Source organism: Panulirus ornatus, chromosome 4 (assembly GCF_036320965.1).
Source record: "Panulirus ornatus isolate Po-2019 chromosome 4, ASM3632096v1, whole genome shotgun sequence".
NCBI classification, from domain to species: domain Eukaryota; kingdom Metazoa; phylum Arthropoda; class Malacostraca; order Decapoda; family Palinuridae; genus Panulirus; species Panulirus ornatus.
The window spans coordinates 85,474,534-85,494,536 of record NC_092227.1 but is presented as its reverse complement, the minus strand read 5'-3'; the positions used below and the strand labels follow the sequence as shown (position 1 = coordinate 85,494,536).

The following is a 20,003-nucleotide window of genomic DNA, read 5'->3' as shown; positions in this document are numbered from 1 at the left end:
ATGACAGTTAGAGACTGGGTGTGAAAGAATGTGGCCTTTGTTGTCTTTTCCTAGTGCTACCTCGCACACATGCGGGGGGAGGAGGTTGTCATTTCATGTGTAGCGGGGTGGCGACGGGAATAAATAAGGGCAGACAGTATGAATTATATACATGTGTATATATGTATGCCTTACATCCTCGATAAAAACTTTTCACTGCTTCTAACAACTTGCCTCCCACACCATATATTCTTAATACCTTCCACAGAGCATCTCTATCAACTCTATCATATGCCTTCTCCAGATCCATAAATGCAACATACAAATCCATTTGCTTTTCTAAGTATTTCTCACATACATTCTTCAAAGCAAACACCTGATCCACACATGATTTGGTAAAATGATTTGGTAAACAGAGAAGAGGTAGTAAAAGCTTTGCGGAAGATGAAAGCCGGCAAGGCAGCAGGTTTGGATGGTATTGCAGTGGAATTTATAAAAAAAAGGGGGTGACTGTATTATTGACTGGTTGGTAAGGTTATTTAATGTATGTATGACTCATGGTGAGGTGCCTGAGGATTGGCGGAATGCGTGCATAGTGCCATTGTACAAAGGCAAAGGGGATAAGAGTGAGTGCTCAAATTACAGAGATATAAGTTTGTTGAGTATTCCTGGTAAATTATATGGGAGGGTATTGATTGAGAGGGTGAAGGCATGTACAGAGCATCAGATTGGGGAAGAGCGGTGTGGTTTCAGAAGTGGTAGAGGATGTGTGGATCAGGTGTTTGCTTTGAAGAATGTATGAGAGAAATACTTAGAAAAGCAGATGGATTTGTATGTAGCATTTATGGATCTGGAGAAGGCATATGATAGAGTTGATAGAGATGCTCTGTGGAAGGTATTAAGAATATATGGTGTGGGAGGCAAGTTGTTAGAAGCAGTGAAAATTTTTTATCGAGGATGTAAGGCATGTGTACGTGTAGGAAGAGAGGAAAGTGATTGGTTCTCAGTGAATGTAGGTTTGCGGCAGGGGTGTGTGATGTCTCCATGGTTGTTTAATTTGTTTATGGATGGGGTTGTTAGGGAGGTGAATGCAAGAGTTTTGGAAAGAGGGGCAAGTATGAAGTCTGTTGGGGATGAGAGAGCTTGGGAAGTGAGTCAGTTGTTGTTCGCTGATGATACAGCGCTGGTGGCTGATTCATGTGAGAAACTGCAGAAGCTGGTGACTGAGTTTGGTAAAGTGTGTGGAAGAAGAAAGTTAAGAGTAAATGTGAATAAGAGCAAGGTTATTAGGTACAGTAGGGTTGAGGGTCAAGTCAATTGGGAGGTAAGTTTGAATGGAGAAAAACTGGAGGAAGTAAAGTGTTTTAGATATCTGGGAGTGGATCTGGCAGCGGATGGAACCATGGAAGCGGAAGTGGATCATAGGGTGGGGGAGGGGGCGAAAATTCTGGTAGCCTTGAAGAATATGTGGAAGTCGAGAACATTATCTCGGAAAGCAAAAATGGGTATGTTTGAAGGAATAGTGGTTCCAACAATGTTGTATGGTTGTGAGGCGTGGGCTATGGATAGAGTTGTGCACAGGAGGATGGATGTGCTGGAGATGAGATGTTTGAGGACAATGTGTGGTGTGAGGTGGTTTGATCGAGTAAGTAACGTAAGGGTAAGAGAGATGTGTGGAAATAAAAAATAGCGTGGTTGAGAGAGCAGAAGAGGGTGTTTTAAAATGGTTTGGGCACATGGAGAGAATGAGTGAGGAAAGATTGACCAAGAGGATATATGTGTCGGAGGTGGAGGGAACGAGGAGAAGTGGGAGACCAAATTGGAGGTAGAAAGATGGAGTGAAAAAGATTTTGTGTGATCGGGGCCTGAACACACGCAGGAGGGGAAAGGAGGGCAAGGAATAGAGTGAATTGGAACGATGTGGTATACCGGGGTTGACGTGCTGTCAGTGGATTGAATCAGGTGCATGTGAAGCGTCTGGGTAAACCATGGAAAGCTGTGTAGTATGTATATTTGCGTGTGTGGACGTGTATGTATATACATGTGTATGGGGTGGGTTGGCCATTTCTTTCGTCTGTTTCCTTGCGCTAACCTCGCAAACGCGGGAGACAGCGACATAGCAAAAAAAAAAAAAAGAAAAATATATATATATGTCTGTATGTGTATATAGGTATACATTGAGATGTATAGGTATGTATATGTGCGTGCGTGGACATGTATTTATATACATGTGTATGAGGGTGGGTTTTGGCCATTTCTTTCGTCTGTTTCCTTGCGCTATCTCGCTAATGCGGGAGACAGCAACAAAGTATAATAAATAATACAAATAAATATTTGTGTGAAGAAATATTTCTTCAGTAACAGACTTTCATTAAGTTATATGATCTTACACCCTAGCACAAAAAACAGTAAGTGTTTTATGAAAAATTTTCATAAAATGTAGAAACCATTATATTTTTGATGATTCAAGATGGACTTTTCCAGATTAGGAAAAAATATTATTTACCAATAGGCCAATTCTAAGTGTACAAACAAAGCTATCTGAAACAATATTTTTTCTTATAAATTGAGTGAAAGCATTCCTAGTTTAGAAAAACTCATTATTTGCTGAATTTTGCCAGTCCCAAATTATGGGCAGTGTAGGTGTGCCGTGAACACCATGGATGCAATGAGACCCCTGGAAAAGGCTTGCTAGTCCTAAGCATGGGCAGTGTGGTTTGGCATTGGTACCAAAGATATGTTAAGACTCTAGAAAAGGCTTGCAAGTGCCATTGTACAAAGGCAAAGGGGATAAGAGTGAGTGCTCAAATTACAGAGATATAAGTTTGTTGAGTATTCCTGGTAAATTATATGGGAGGGTATTGATTGAGAGGGTGAAGGCATGTACAGAGCATCAGATTGGGGAAGAGCGGTGTGGTTTCAGAAGTGGTAGAGGATGTGTGGATCAGGTGTTTGCTTTGAAGAATGTATGAGAGAAATACTTAGAAAAGCAGATGGATTTGTATGTAGCATTTATGGATCTGGAGAAGGCATATGATAGAGTTGATAGAGATGCTCTGTGGAAGGTATTAAGAATATATGGTGTGGGAGGCAAGTTGTTAGAAGCAGTGAAAATTTTTTATCGAGGATGTAAGGCATGTGTACGTGTAGGAAGAGAGGAAAGTGATTGGTTCTCAGTGAATGTAGGTTTGCGGCAGGGGTGTGTGATGTCTCCATGGTTGTTTAATTTGTTTATGGATGGGGTTGTTAGGGAGGTGAATGCAAGAGTTTTGGAAAGAGGGGCAAGTATGAAGTCTGTTGGGGATGAGAGAGCTTGGGAAGTGAGTCAGTTGTTGTTCGCTGATGATACAGCGCTGGTGGCTGATTCATGTGAGAAACTGCAGAAGCTGGTGACTGAGTTTGGTAAAGTGTGTGGAAGAAGAAAGTTAAGAGTAAATGTGAATAAGAGCAAGGTTATTAGGTACAGTAGGGTTGAGGGTCAAGTCAATTGGGAGGTAAGTTTGAATGGAGAAAAACTGGAGGAAGTAAAGTGTTTTAGATATCTGGGAGTGGATCTGGCAGCGGATGGAACCATGGAAGCGGAAGTGGATCATAGGGTGGGGGAGGGGGCGAAAATTCTGGTAGCCTTGAAGAATATGTGGAAGTCGAGAACATTATCTCGGAAAGCAAAAATGGGTATGTTTGAAGGAATAGTGGTTCCAACAATGTTGTATGGTTGTGAGGCGTGGGCTATGGATAGAGTTGTGCACAGGAGGATGGATGTGCTGGAGATGAGATGTTTGAGGACAATGTGTGGTGTGAGGTGGTTTGATCGAGTAAGTAACGTAAGGGTAAGAGAGATGTGTGGAAATAAAAAATAGCGTGGTTGAGAGAGCAGAAGAGGGTGTTTTAAAATGGTTTGGGCACATGGAGAGAATGAGTGAGGAAAGATTGACCAAGAGGATATATGTGTCGGAGGTGGAGGGAACGAGGAGAAGTGGGAGACCAAATTGGAGGTAGAAAGATGGAGTGAAAAAGATTTTGTGTGATCGGGGCCTGAACACGCAGGAGGGTGAAAGGAGGGCAAGGAATAGAGTGAATTGGATCGATGTGGTATACCGGGGTTGACGTGCTGTCAGTGGATTGAATCAGGGCATGTGAAGCGTCTGGGGTAAACCATGGAAAGCTGTGTAGGTATGTATATTTGCGTGTGTGGACGTGTATGTATATACATGTGTATGGGGGTGGGTTGGGCCATTTCTTTCGTCTGTTTCCTTGCGCTACCTCGCAAACGCGGGAGACAGCGACATAGCAAAAAAAAAAAAAAGAAAAATATATATATATGTCTGTATGTGTATATAGGTATACATTGAGATGTATAGGTATGTATATGTGCATGTGGGGACATGTATGTATATACATGTGTATGAGGGTGGGTTTTGGCCATTCTTTCATTTGTTTCCTGGCGCTACCTCGCTAACGTAGGAGACAGCGACAAAGTATGATAATTAAATGAATATAGATATATATGAATATGAATATATGTTAATGTGCTGAGAGGTGCCACTGGAGGCATGTCTGATCATTATCTTGTGGAGGCGAAGGTGAAGATTTGTAGAGGTTTTCAGAAAAGAAGAGAGAATGTTGGAGTGAAGAGAGTGGTGAGAGTAAGTGAGCTTGGGAAGGAGACTTGTATGAGGATGTACCAGGAAAGACTGAGTACAGAATGGAAAAAGGTGAGAACAGAAGACATAAGGGGAGTGGGGGAGGAGTGGGATGTATTTAGGGAAGCAGTGATGGCTTGCACAAAAGATGCTTGTGGCATGAGAAGCATGGGAGGTGGGCAGATTAGAAAGGGTAGTGAGTGGTGGGATGAAGAAGTAAGATTATTAGTGAAGGAGAAGAGAGAGGCATTTGGGCTATTTTTGCTGGGAGATAATGCAAATGAGTGGGAGATGTACAAAAGAAAGAGGCAGGAGGTCAAGAGAAAGGTGCAAGAGGTGAAAAAGAGGGCAAATGAGAGTTGGGGTGAGATAGTATCATTAAATTTTAGGGAGAATAGAAAGAAGTTTTGGAAGGAGGTAAATAAAGTGCATAAGACAAGAGAACAAATGGGAACATCTGTGAAGGGGGCTAATGGGGAGGTAATAACAAGTAGTGGTGATATGAAAAGGAGATGGAGTGAGTATTCTGAAGGTTTATTTGAATGTGTTAGATGATGGAGTTACAGTTAGATGATAGAGTTACAGTTGTAGGGTGTTTTGGTTGCAGTGATGTGCGAAGTGAGAGGGTCAGGGAGAATGATTTGGTAAACAGAGAAGAGTTAGTGAAAGCTTTGTGGAAAATGAAAGCCGGCAAGGCAGCGGGTTTGGATGGTATTGCAGTGGAATTTATTTAAAAGGGGAGTGACTGTGTTGTTGACTGGTTGGTAAGGATATTCAGTATATGTATGACTCATGGTGAGGTGCCTGAGGATTGGCGGAATGCTTGCATAGTGCCATTGTACAAAGGCAAAGGGGATAAAAGTGAGTGCTCAAATTACAGAGGTATAAGTTTGTTGAGTATTCTTGGGAAATTATATGGGAGGGTATTGATTGAGAGGGTGAAGGCATGTACAGAGCATCAGATTGGGGAAGAGCAGTGTGGTTTCAGAAGTGGTAGAGGATGTGTGGATCAGGTATTTGCTTTGAAGAATGTATGTGAGAAATACTTAGAAAAGCAGATGGATTTGTATGTAGCATTCATGGATCTGGAGAAGGCATATGATAGAGTTGATAGAGTTGCTCTGTGGAAGGTATTAAGAATATATGGTGTGGGAGGCAAGTTGTTAGAAGCAGTGAAAAGTTTTTATCGAGGATGTAAGGCATGTGCATGTGTAGGAAGAGAGGAAAGTGATTGGTTCTCAGTGAATGTTGGTTTGTGGCAGGGGTGCATGATGTCTCCATGGTTGTTTAATTTGTTTATGGATGGGGTTGTTAGGGAGATGAATGCAAGAGTTTTGGAAAGTTGGGCAAGTATGCAGTCTGGTGTGGATGAGAGAGCATGGGAAGTGAGTCAGTTGATTGCTGATGATACAGCGCTGGTGGCTGATTCGGGTGAGAAACTGCGGGAGCTGGTGACTTGAGTTTAGTAAAGTGTGTGAAAGAAGAAAGCTGAGAGTAAATGTGAATAAGAGCAAGGTTATTAGGTACAGTTGGGTTGAGAGAAAAGTCAATTGAGAGGTTTGAATGGAGAAAAACTGGAAGAAGTGGTGTTTTAGATATCTGGGAGTGGATTTGGCAGCTGATGGAACCATGGAAGTGGAAGTGAATCATAGGGTGGGGGAGGGGGCGAAAGTTCTGGGAGTGTTGAAAAATGTGTGGAAGTCGAGAACGTTATCTCGGAAAACAAAAATGGGTATGTTTGAAGGAATAGTGGTGCCAACAATGTTTTATGGTTGCAAGGCATGGGCTATAGATAGAGTTGTGCGGAGGAGGGTGGATGTGTTAGAAATGAGATGTTTGAGGACAATATGTGGTGTGAGGTGGTTTGATTAAGTAATGAAAGGGTAAGAGAGGTGTGTGGTAATAAAAAGAGTGTGGTTGAGAGAGCAGAAGAGGGTGTTTTGAAATAGTTTGGTTACATGGAGAGAATGAGTAAGGAAAGATTGACAGAGGATGTATGTTTCAGAGGTGGAGGGGACGAGAAGTGGGAGACCAAATTGGAGGTGGAAAGATGGAGTGAAAAAGATTTTGAGCATTCGGGGCCTGAACATGCAGGAGGACGAAAGGCGTGCAAGGAATAGAGTGAATTGGAACGATGTGGTATACCGGGGTCGATGTGCTGTCAATGGATTGAACCAGGTCATGTGAAGTGTCTGGGGTAAACTGTGGAAAGTTCTGTGGGGCCTGGATGTGGAAAGGGAGCTGTGGTTTCGTGGCATTATACATGACAGCTAGAGACTGAGTGTGAACGAATGTGGCCTTTGTTGTCTTTTTCTAGCGCTACCTCGCACACATTTGGGGGAGGGGGTTTTCATTTCATGTGTGGCGGGGTGGCGACGGGAATGAATAAGGGCCGACAGTATGAATTATGTACATGTGTATATATGTATATGTCTGAGTGTATATGTATATGTGTATATGTTGAGATGTATAGGTATGTATATGTGCGTGCGTGGACATGTATTTATATACATGTGTATGTGGGTGGGTTGGGCTGTCCTTTCATCTGTTTCCTTGCGCTATCTCGCTAATGCGGGAGACAGCAACAAAGTATAATAAATAATACAAATAAATATTTGTGTGAAGAAATATTTCTTCAGTAACAGACTTTCATTAAGTTATATGATCTTACACCCTAGCACAAAAAACAGTAAGTGTTTTATGAAAAATTTTCATAAAATGTAGAAACCATTATATTTTTGATGATTCAAGATGACCTTTTCCAGATTAGGAAAAATATTATTTACCAATAGGCCAATTCTAAGTGTACAACAAAGCTATCTGAACCAATATTTTTTCTTATAAATTGAGTGAAAAGCATTCCTAGTTTAGAAAAACTCATTATTTGCTGAATTTTGCCAGTCCCAAGTATGGGCAGTGTAGGTGTGCCGGTGAACACCATGGATGCAATGAGACCCTGGAAAAGGCTTGCTAGTCCTAAGCATGGGCAGTGTGGGTTTGGCATTGGGTACCAAAGATATGTTAAGACTCTAGAAAAGGCTTGCAAGTGCCACTGTGATCAGTAACATGTTATCGAGTCTTCTAGGTAGCTCCAGTGACAATTCTTGTGTTTGGGTTGTCATCTTTGGCTGGCTAACAAAGGGATATAAAAGGAATTCAAAGAGCAACAGACCACTAGGTACTTTAGAGGCTGTTTGTGATAGTGAAAGATATCAGAAATTCACAGATTAGTGTGATGAAGGTTGGAAAGCATACAGTTAATTCAAAGAGAATAACCTGCAAATTGTCATTGTGACTGAGGAGGCGCAAATAATGTAAGCCATGGACTTGAAGTGAAATGTTTATTAAGTCTATCATTAAACATATCTATGGTACTGTTTTCAACCAGTTTGACTGCTGGATTGTTCAATATGTTAACAATCCCATTGAAGAAAAATATTTCACCTTATTTAAGGTTAAACATTTGCCCATGAGTTAATATGTTACATTACTACTTTGAAATCAGATGAATTAAGTTTGAAATAACTTCATTTTTCAAGCTTACCAAATCCTTTGATAACTTTGAATGCTTTTATCAATTCACTCTTAACCTTTTCTTTTTGAAGCCAAATTGATTCTAGTCATTTAATCTGCCCTTGTAGGATTTAATTCTCAGCCTGGGAATAATCTTCAAAATTCGATGCTTTACTCTCTCCATTCTTTCTGTCATTTTTTAGGAAGGGTAACCAAAACTGATTATGATATTCATGATGGGGATGAACCAATGACTTATACAGAGTTACGTTAGTTTTCTTGTACTTAAATTTGAAGGCTCTCCCTATGAAGCCAAGAATTTTGTTCCCTTTTTCACTGCTTCTGTGCATTACGTACTTGGTTTTAGGTCACCAGAGTTATTATTCCCAAACCTTTTCCTCGTTTACCTTTTGCAGTTCTATTGAATTCATACTGTAGCTTGCCTTTTCATTTTTGCTACCAATATGTAAAACTTTACAGTTACCTTTATTAAAATTCACTTACTACCTATGATCCCAGTCCATCTCTTTACATTCTAGCACCCTGCTCTATAACAATAGATTGACATCCATAGTACCAAAAGGGTTAGTGTATGGTATCCTGACTTTATTCATTTATGACATACCTCTCAGCCTTTCAGTACATAGGGATGATGGGATGTTATCATTGTGCTGTTCAGGGTTTGAGCTTTGTGGTTTGATACCTGAGAGAGTCCTTTGTATTGTGTTGGATATACACCACCTGTTAAAGCAGTAGATGTTTTTTCAGTTGTGGAGTGTTAATGTGTAGCTAATTCTAGTTGACATGAATCAATGTGACATAGGGCAGTTTTTAATATCTTGCATATTGGTGATGAGAGTAGTTTGAAGAAATCAAAATTGCATGGTATTCAGTACATTTTAATCAGACTTAGATGACTGTTATGAAGACATAGTTTTTTAAGATATAAGCAAGGCTTCAGAGGTTGGTTTTTGAATTGATATCCGTTGTATCAATCGTATCATAATCATAACATGCTTAGGACCCCTTTTATGGGACATCATCTACAGCCTCATGGCTGTTACAACCAGTAGCAGGGAAATGATGCACTCCTTTGTAGGGAGAAATTCCTTGGTGAGATTATATTCTTTTTTTGTCATTTGACAACTATACAGCCTTGCTGAAGGTGACTTTCCACTCGTGGTGCAACTTACTACAGGCAGAGTCCAGTAACACCTGTACCATGATATGGATAATGAATTGAGGTTGAGAGCTTTAGAATGTTAATCTCCCTTGGACTTCCTGGCCCTATTCTTTCAAGATTTTACAGAGAATGCTTATATTCAATTGGCATTTGCTGTGACTCCCAAGGTGCATTTCTTTGACTTTAACTTAATGTAGACTCATAAGAGGTTGTATATCCCTGACCTAACTCTTGAACTGGCACTGAACTGGCACCTGTAGGTTGGCTGGAACCCCTGCTGGTCCGCATCGCTCTGGATCCCCAGACCGTCGTCTGTCCAGTCATAGATGTCCTCTCCGATGACACCTTCGAGTACCACTACCGTGATTCCTCAGGGGTCAATGTTGGTGGCTTCGATTGGAATCTCCAGGTGTGGCTCTTATGCCTCTTCCTGTGCACGCCTACACCAACAAGTCATGTTCATACATTATATCTGGGAAGCTATAAAATGCTGGAATAGGTTAAAGTTCCTTCTTTTCATCAGCTGACATTTAATGCTATGTCATCTCTTTTCTTGGGTTTCCATGTATGTTAAATAGACTTAACAGTTTATGGGGTAATACAGAGGTGGATTAGTCATCTATGCTTCTACAGTCAACACAAAAGAACAACATATTGACAACATATTGCATTAACAGCATTTAACGCTGCTGAACTTAACTCTTGATTGTGCATGGAACTGCTAACAATAACCTGGTGTTGGCCTGCATCCCCTTTTTATGTTATTTTTCATCAAGCATACCAGCAACATATTTACCTATACTATTTCTTAATGAATATTTTTATATCTTTCAGGTTCATACTGCCACACCTTAGAGATAATATTTAAGGTTTTTACTGTTTGATGTATGTATGTTACATGTAATAAAGACATAGGAGTTTACATATGGTGTGATTTGATATTTCATTAACTGGTGTCTTCAACATATAAATTGATGCAATATGTTTCTCACTGCAAGGCTTTGAGATGCTGGTATTATCTTGTACATAGCTATATTTTACTCCATATCCTGTGGCTTTTACACTGTTTCCATTGCAGAATCCACATTGCTGCTTTGCATAAACTTTGATATTTGAAATTGGAATATTATATATTCTCCATATCATTAGGAATTGTATCATGTATGTTTACTTTTGATTTTCACCATTTTTACAGTTTCATTGAATATCCCTTTTTGTCTAATCAAATTACAGAGTGAATAATTAGCGTGCATGCATAGGATAATTATACCTGTTTCTTCAGTTAGTATGGATATCAAAAATCTATTGTTGTTGACTTATGTATCCCTCAGTTTGGTAGGCATGAGCAGTTTTTTCTAGTTTCCGTATTTGGTATCTGGCAGATCATTTGTTAGAGGGATGAATGTAGATATTCTCTGTTCTGGTGAAACAGATGTACAGGTCTAATATAACTTGGTGTGCATCCAAATTGGTTGTGTTTTGATATTTTTTTGGCCTTGCTCTTATTAATCTGTACAAAAAGTCTTACCCAACAGTTGTTCCGCAATTTTAGCATTTTTCATCCTTTACAAGATCTAATCATAATCAAGTGGGTTTTTAGTGTGATGTCTCATGGTGTAATTTATCAGGTTGGCTGGAGCCACTCATGGACCGCATTGCAAGAAACTCCTCCAATGTCGTGTGTCCAGTCATAGACTACATCTCAGATGAAACATTCAAGTTTTTATATAAATTTTCCGACATTTTTATTGTTGGTGGCTTCTCTTGGGATTTAACAGTAAGGCTGAATGACTGTTATCATCATCACTTGTAACAAAGGCACAGCACAAGTTATGGCCGACCACATTGGCAGCCTTCAGCATAACTTTATAGTAAAGCTGACAATTTGGTGATGGCTTATGTTTCTAGGGAAGGTTTAGTGACTTAATGAAAAATTCATTTGTTGAAGTAGGGCTTATTTGTCTCTCTTTAATTTGATGGGGACTCCTCACAAGTTGACTGAGCTTTTGCACAGTACTAGTTATAGTTAATGCACCTGAAAGGAAGGTAAATTAGCAACAGTTATTAATTGTGACTCTTCTTATTTTCACGTTGGTGCTTTTTGCTTGGGTGCTTCTTTCATAGATGAAAAAAATTTAGCTTCACCTTAGGTGCAGTGGTGTGTATGGTTGATTTATAAATTAATTGCAAAATCACAGATAGCAATAGGAATTGTTTACATAATTAGTTTTTCATATAAAAAAAAATCTTTCCTGAAATATGAGGTAATTGTACATTTGCTTAGTTATGATGATTGCTACTTATGACGGAAGAATTCACTCAGGACTCCAAATGAGTGATGGTTTTAGTGTAGTTGCCTTTATCTGAGGATGGCTGGATAATGTTGGACAACATGGTTATGGTTGGTTATGCAGATATAATTAGGATAAATGTAGAAATATTTATTTACTTGGACGGTCCCTGGTAGTTGGACTGTGCACTATTGACCCATTAGTAATTTGCTTATTGTTGAATGTTGAACCTAGGTGCAATTTTTTATTGAGCAGTATCACTATCTATTGGAAGATTAGAAGCTCTTGATACCCATTGATTTTGGACAGTTGTATGAACACAGTTGAAAGTTACTAAGCTAATGACTCCCTTATCAGGCATTGTAATGGAAAACTAGTCTTGTTCATTTTAAAATAGCAGAACATCCAACTGTATCAAATATCATATCATATTTTTCATAAGTCAGTTCTGATGATAAGGATCTTACATGAGAAAGGATCTGAGATTTTGCTGTAGTGTCACTCGGTGTAATCTTAAAGTATTTTTTTAAATACAGTGTGATTTTTTATATTTAATCTCCCAAAAGAAAAACAGTTCAAAGGATTTTATTTGTTTATGCTAATATGAATATTATTAATTTTCAGGTAGGCTAGAAATTATAGAAATGTGAACATGATCTGAATAAACTAGCAAGATGCTCTGAGAGCTAGAACTTTTACCACAAATAGACCAGTAATTTGCTTCATCATGATTTATCATTTACTGTATTGACATGTGTTCTCTTGGAAATTAGAGAACTCCTGTTTTTATTAGGTGGGAAAACCCAGTGCAGTGGTACCTCTCAATTTTTTCACATAGTTAAAATCTCCAAACAACGGCACCATTCATTCTTTTTGTGGATAAGAACTTGAAACAAGAACCATTCAGTTTTCCTCTTGACTGTGCCAAGAAATGATCTGTCCAGAGGATGCTTAATTTTACATGACTCAGAGAGGGATAGATAGTTAATGAATTACTTCCCTACAAAATTCTATAACATGATAGCATCAGGATAATGTCCTTTACCTCTCCCTCCAGAATCTTTTATCATAGTTCTGATAGAGGTACATTTTATACTATTTCTTTGACCCATTTTTCTCACCAGTACATGCATTACAAATATAGCACACCTTTAGCATTGTTGGTGTTCAAAGCACAGTTTCACTTTAAACAAGAGCAACTAGAGCTTTTTGTATTTTCAGCTAGAAGGAAGCTTCCTGGAAGTATTAAGTGCATTATGAAAAGATGAGAACTGAAAGAGTTTCAGGTACTCAAGGAAGAAATTGAAAAAATCAGTCAACAGAAGACAAGGGAATGAATGGGATGAAATTTTAGGTATTTGAGGACAAGGTAGAAGCTGAAAGATTCGAATTTGGTATGGATTTAACAAAGAAAAACTGGATTTGGATGCACTAAGAGGATTAAAGTAGTTACAGGGGTGCTGGAGAGTTGTATGACAGATTGAGGACAAATAATGAGCTGGAGGAAAAAAGTTAGCATTGATTTTGGTGATTGCACTAGCTGAAATATTGAAATTACTGTCAGACCTCTGAAAACATGATGTTGATACACCAGACCAGCACTGTATCACTTGGGTAGAATTATGGACCTGCCTCTAGTGCATCTGATTGATAGGCATGTTGCAAGCTGATTGGTTTTGGTTTCTAGTTTAGACACTGTGCATAGATAATTACCTGTTTGCACTTCATGGGGAGGGAATTTTACACTTGTTAGGCCTGATCTTATAGAAGCTTTTGCTATTACTTAGCCGTAAATATATGTATGCTGTCTGCATTAACCATGCCCTCAGTAAGGAATGTGTGTGAGTAGGAAGAGAGGAGAGTGACTGGTACCCAGTGAAGGTCCATCTGTAGCAGGGGTGTGTGATGTCACCATGGTTATTTAATTCCTTTATGGATGGGGTGGCGAGGGAGGTAAATGCAAGTCTTGGAGGGAGGGACGAGTATGCAGTCTGTTGGGGATGAGAGGGCCTGGGAAGTGAGTCAGTTGTTGTTCACTGAAGATACAGCATGGTGGCTGATTCGAGAGAGAAACTGCAGAAGCTGGTGACTGAGTTCGGGAAAGTGTGTGAAGGGAGAAAGTTGAGAGTAGATGTGGATAAAAGTGCCTGAGGATTGGCAGAATGCATGCATAGTGCCATTGTACAAAGGCAAAGGGGATAAAGGTGAGTGTTCAAATTACAGAGGCACAAGTTTGTTGAGTATTCCTGGGAAATTATATGGGAGGGCATTGATTGAGAGGGTGAAGGCATATACAGAGCATCAGATTGGGGAAGAGCAGTGTGGTTTCAGAAGTGGTAGAGGGTATGTGGATCAGGTGTTTGCTTTGAAGAATGTATGTGAGAAATACTTAGAAAAACAGATGGATTTATATGTAGTGTTTATGGATCTGGAAAAGGCATATGATAGAGTTGATAGAGATGCTTTGTGGAAGGTTTTAAGAGTATATGGTGTGGGAAGTAAGTTGTTAGAATCAAGAAGTTTTTATCGAGGATGTAAGGCATGTGTATGAGTAGGAAGAGAGGAGAGTGATTGGTTTGCAGTGAATGTTGGAATGTGGCAGGGGTGTGTGATGTCCCCATGGCTGTTTAATTTATTTATGGATGGGGTTGTTAGGGAGGTAATTGCAAGAGTTTTGGAAAGGGGCAAGTAATCAGTCTGTTGCGGATGAGAAGGCCTGGAAAGTGAGTCGGTTGTTGTTTGCTGATGATACAGCTCTAGTGGCAGATTCAGGTGAGAAATTGCAGAGATTAGTGACTGAGTTTGGAAAAGTATGTGAAAGAAAGTTGAGAGTAAATGTGAATAAGAGTAAGGGTAAGAGTAAAGGTAGGGTTGAGGGACAAGTCATTTGGAATGCAAGTTTGAATGGAGAAAAATGGGAGGAAGTGAAGTGTTTTAGATATCCGGGAGTAGACTTAGCAGCAAATGGAACCATGGAAGTGGAAGTGTCACAGGGTGGGGGGAGGAGGTGAAGGTTCTTGGAGTGATGAAGAATGTGTGGAAGGTGAGAACATTATCATGGAGAGCAAAAATGGGTATGTTTGAAGGAAAAGTAGTATAACATTGTTATATGGTTGCAAGGCATGGGCTGTAGATAGGGTTGTACGGAGGAGGGTGGATGTGTTGGAAATGAAATGTTTTAGGACAGTATATGGTGTGAGGTGGTTTGATCGAATAAGTAACGAAAGGGTAAGAGAGATGGAGGGTAATAAAAAGAATGTGGTTGAGAGAGCAGAAAAGGGTGTGTTGAAATGGTTTGGACATATGGAGAGAATGAGAAGGGAAAGATTGACATAGGATATATGTGTCTGAGATGAAGGGAACAAGGAGAAGCAGGAGACCAAATTTGAGGTGGAAAGATGGAGTGAAAAAGATTTTGAGCGATTGGGGCCTGAACATACAGGAGGGTGAAAGGTATGCAAGGAATAGAGTGAATTGGAACGTTGTGGTATACTAGGGTCAGCTTGCTGTCAATGGACTGAAAGGAACAGGGAATGTGAAGTGTCTGGGGTAAACCATGGAAAGGGCTGGGGGGCCTGGATGTGGATAGGTAACTGTGGTTTTGGTGCATTACACATGACAGCTAGAGACTGAGTGTGAACGAATGTGGTCTTTTTGTCTTTTCCTGGTGCTACCTCGCTGGAGGGAGGGGGATGCTGTTTTCTGTGTGATGGGGTGGTGACAGGAATGGATGAAGGCAGCATGTATGAATATGTACATGTTTATATATATGTATATGCCTGTGTTTGTGTATGTATGTGTATGTATATGTGCATGTATGGGCGTTTATGTATTTATATGTGTATGTGAGGGATTGGGCCATTCTTCGTCTGTTTCCTTGGGCTACCTCGCTGATGTGGGAAACGGTGATTAAGTATGATCACAATGTATTGATATCCCTCAGGATGGGGGAGAAAGAATACTTCCCAAGTATTCTCTGCGTGTCGTAGAAGGTGACTAAAAGGGGAGGGAGCAGGGGATGGAAATCCTCCCTTCCCATTTTTTTTTTTTAATTTTTCAAAAGAAGGAACAGAGAAGGTGAGCAAAGTGAGGATATTCCCTATAAGGCTCAGGCCTCTGTTCTTAACACTACCTCACTAATGCAGGAAATGGCGAAAATGTATGAAATAAAATGTGTGAGCGTGGAATTGCACTTCAGTAATTTTTCTATACATGTAATTTTTCTATACATGTAATTTTTCTATACATGGGGCATGACATGTTTTTCATGGAGACAGTCCACCTCATCAGGTGCCAGTACTTAACAGAGTTGTTTAAATCCCACATTACACTTGATTCCTGCTGTCCAACACCAATCTTTATAGACCAAGCAGACTCTGCTTTGTCAGGCCGTGAGTGTTGTAAGGGAGAGTGATTAAGGGGGTCTTATGGCAGGTGTTGACCTGATTAGCTGAGTGTATCTTGAATATGTTTTTTTTTTTTGTCAATTCTCTCATAATGATTTGGTTAAAGCTAGGCTTTAGAATTACCTGGGGACAAATTAAAGTCCTTAGTATTAGCAATTAAGACATTCAATGACGTTGCTTGTGGCATAATCAGCAGAGGGGTATAAGATAACTGGATTTTCAAGAGCTATAGGGTGATAATTTTCATGACAATGTTTAGCAATCATTTTTGTGGTCATCCCAGCATACTGAATGATGGTGCCAATAACACCTCTCTGTTACAGTTTTACCTGCCTGGCCTGTATGAATATATTTACATTCCCTACATCTGCCACTCCTATCATCAAACACATTAAATGGTCCTTCAAAATATTCACTTTATCTCCTCCTCACTTCATCACTACCTGTTACCACTTTTCCATTTCTCCTTTTTACTGATGTTCCCATTTGTTCTTTGTTTTTCTCACACAGTAAACCTTTTTGCAAAACATCATGGTCTCCCTGTCGTTTACTGATGGTCACTCATCGCAACTCCCATTTGCCCTCTTTTTCAACCCCTGCACCTTCGTCTCTACCTCTTGCCACTTTGTCTTGTACATAACCCATGCATTTGCACTAGTTTCTCTGAGTACCGCCCATACTTCTCTCTTTATCTTTTACTTACAACTTTACTTGATCATCCCGCCACTTGCTATCCTTTCTGACCTCCCACATACCACACACTTCTCTTGCATATGCCAACAGTGCTTCCCTAAACATTTCCCATTCCCTAATTTTTCCTCATGCTTGTTTACTTTTACCTTTTGTCATTCTACACTCAATCTTTTTTGGTATTTCTTCACATGACTTTCTTCTCATTCTTCTCATTTCCCCTTTTTTGAAAACCTTTGCAAATATCCAGTCTTATCTTCACCTTTTAGTGCTTAGACAACAGACCAGCTGCCCTACTTAGCAAATTCACATCTAAGCTTTTATCTTGCATGCCTATCAATTAATATGTAATCCAATAATGCTCACTGGCCATCTTTTCTACTTTTTTTTTTTTTTCTTTTTTTTATACTAATCGCCATTTCCCGCATTAGCGAGGTAGCGTTAAGAACAGAGGATGAGGACTGGGCCTTTGAGGGAATATCCTCACCTGGCCCCTTTCTCTGTTTCTTCTTTTGGAAAAAAAAAAAAAAAAATGAGGGGAGGATTTCCAGCCTCCCGCTCCCTTCCCTTTTAGTCGCCTTCTACGACACGCAGGGAATACGTGGGAAGTATTCTTTCTCCCCTATCCCCAGATATTCCCAGTCACCAGTCCTTTTTCAGCACATAACTTCACCAGGTGCAGGCCATTCTTATTCACAATGTCGGATACCCCATGCCTCCCAATTATACCCCCGTCTGCCTCATTATTCATTTTCGAAGTTGAATCGCCCAACACTAATACCTGAGCCCCTGCATCGCAACTGCCAATACATTCACTCAGTTGCTCTTAAACCACTCTCCTCTCTTCATTGTTCTTCTAGAGGTCAGGTGCATGAATGCTAATAATCACCCATCTCTCATATTCCACTTACATTATTACCCTTATTAGTCTGGGGCTCTGAAAAATCTGTCAACAAAATTCCTAAGAGACGAAAACCAGAGATGATCACCAATAGACCTAGAATTGCAAGTCCTTACAGGTGATCTGAAAGAGGGGAATGGGATTTTAAGGGATTGAATGCATCCCTGTGCCCTTCATGTAGGGATTCGGACTTTCAAAAGATTATTATCATTGTTGTTGATTTCATTAGTATTATTAATTGTATGGTTTTATATTTATTATTTATTCATTTATTATACTTTGTCGCTATCTCCCGTGTTAGCAAGTTAGTGCAAGGAAACAGACGAAAGAATGGCCCAACCCACCCACATACACAAGTATATACATACACGTCCACTTACGCACATATACATGCCTGTACACCTCAACGTATACATATATATACACACACAGACATATACATATGTACACATGTGCATAATTCATACTGTCTGCCCTTATTCATTCCCGTCGCCACCCCGCCTTACATGAAATAACAACCCCCTCCCACTGCATATGTGCGAGGTAGCGCTAGGAAAAGACAACAAAGCCCACAATCGTTCACAGTCGGTCTCGAGCTGTCATGTAATAATGCACCAAAACCACAGCTCCCTTTCCACATCCAAGCCCCACAAAACTTTCCATGGTTTACCCCAGATGCTTCACATTCCCTGGTTCAATCCATTGACAGCACGTTGACCCCAGTATACCACATCATTTCAATAATTCACTCTATTCCTTGCATGCCTCTCACCCTCCTGCATGTTCAGGCCCCGATCACTCAAAATCTTTATCACTCCATCTTTCCACCTCCAATTTGGTCTCCCACTTCTCATTCCCTCCACCTCTGACACTTATATCCTCTTTGTCAATCTTTCCTCACTCATTTTCTCCATGTGACCAAACCATTTCAGAACACCCTCTTATGCTCTCTCAACCACACTCTTTTTATTACCACACATCTCTCTTACCCTTTCATTACTTACTCGATCAAACCACCTCACACCACATATTGTCCTCAAACATCTCATTTCCACCACATCCACCCTCCTCCGCACAACTCTATCTATAGCCCACGCCTCGCAACCATATAACATTGTTGGAACCACTATTCCTTCAAACATACCCATTTTTGCTTTCCAAGATAACATTCTCGACTTCCACACATTTTTCAATGCTCCCAAAACTTTCGCCCCCTCCCCCAACCTATGGCTCACTTCTGCTTACATGGTTCCATCCGCTGCCAAATCCACTCACAGATATCTAAAACACTTCACATCCTCCAGTTTTTCTCCATTTAAACTTACCTCCCAAGTGACTTGTCCCTCAACCCTACGGTACCTAATAACCTTGCTCTTATTCACATTTACTCTCAGCTTTCTTCTTTCACCCACTTTACCAAACTCAGTCACCAACTTCTGCAGTTTCTCACCCAAATCAGCCACCAGTGCTTGTATCATCAGTGAACAACTGACTCTCTTCCCAAGCTCTATCATCCACATCAAACTGCATACATACCCCTCTTTCCAAAATTTTTGTATTCACCTCCCTAACAACCCCATCCATAAACAAATTAAACAACCATGGAGACATCATGCACCCCTGCCACAAACCAACATTCACTGAGAACCAATCACTTTCCTCTCTTCCTACACATGCTCATGCCTTACATCCTCGATAAAAACTTTTCACTGCTTCTAACAACTTGCCTCCCACACCATATATTCTTAATACCTTCCACAGAGCATCTCTATCAACTCTATCATATGCCTTCTCCAGATCCATAAATGCTACATACTAATCCATTTGATTTTGTAAGTATTTCTCACATACATTCTTCAAAGCAAGTACCTGATCCACACATCCTCTACCACTTCTGAAACCACGCTGCTCTTCCTCCATCTCATGCTCTGTACATGCCTTCACCCTCTCAATCAATACCCTCTCATATAATTTCCCAGGAATACTCAACAAACTTATACCTCTCTAATCTGAGCACTCACTCTAATCCCCTTTGCCTTTGTACAATGGCACTATGCGAGCATTCCGCCAATCCTCAGGCACCTCACCGAGAGTCATACATACTCACTCCATCTCCTTCTCACATCACTACTACTAGTTATCACCTCCCCATTAGCCCCCTTCACTGATGTTCCCATTTGTTCCCTTGTCTTATACACTTTATTTACCTTTCTCCAAAACATCTTTTTATTCTCCCTAAAATTTAATGATGCTCTCTCACCCCACCTCTCATTTGCCCTCTTTTTTACTTCTTGCCCCTTTCTCTTGACCTCCTGCCTCTTTCTTTTATAAATCTCCCTGTCATTTGCATTATTTCCCTGTAAAAATCATCGAAATGGCTCTCTCTTCTCTTTCACT

At 40.2% G+C, this 20,003-nt stretch overlaps 1 protein-coding gene across 1 annotated transcript in view; it reads left to right on the top strand.

Annotated features, from left to right (window-relative positions):
• The window catches only part of LOC139764898 (putative polypeptide N-acetylgalactosaminyltransferase 9), a 466,120-nt gene that overhangs the window by 322,807 nt on the left and 123,310 nt on the right, over positions 1-20,003 (top strand). Inside the window, exons 10-11 of the mRNA XM_071691965.1 lie at positions 7,524-7,664; positions 9,579-9,727. Of these exons, the coding sequence (XP_071548066.1) occupies positions 7,524-7,664; positions 9,579-9,727 (290 nt within the window). The remainder of the gene's footprint in view (positions 1-7,523; positions 7,665-9,578; positions 9,728-20,003) is intronic.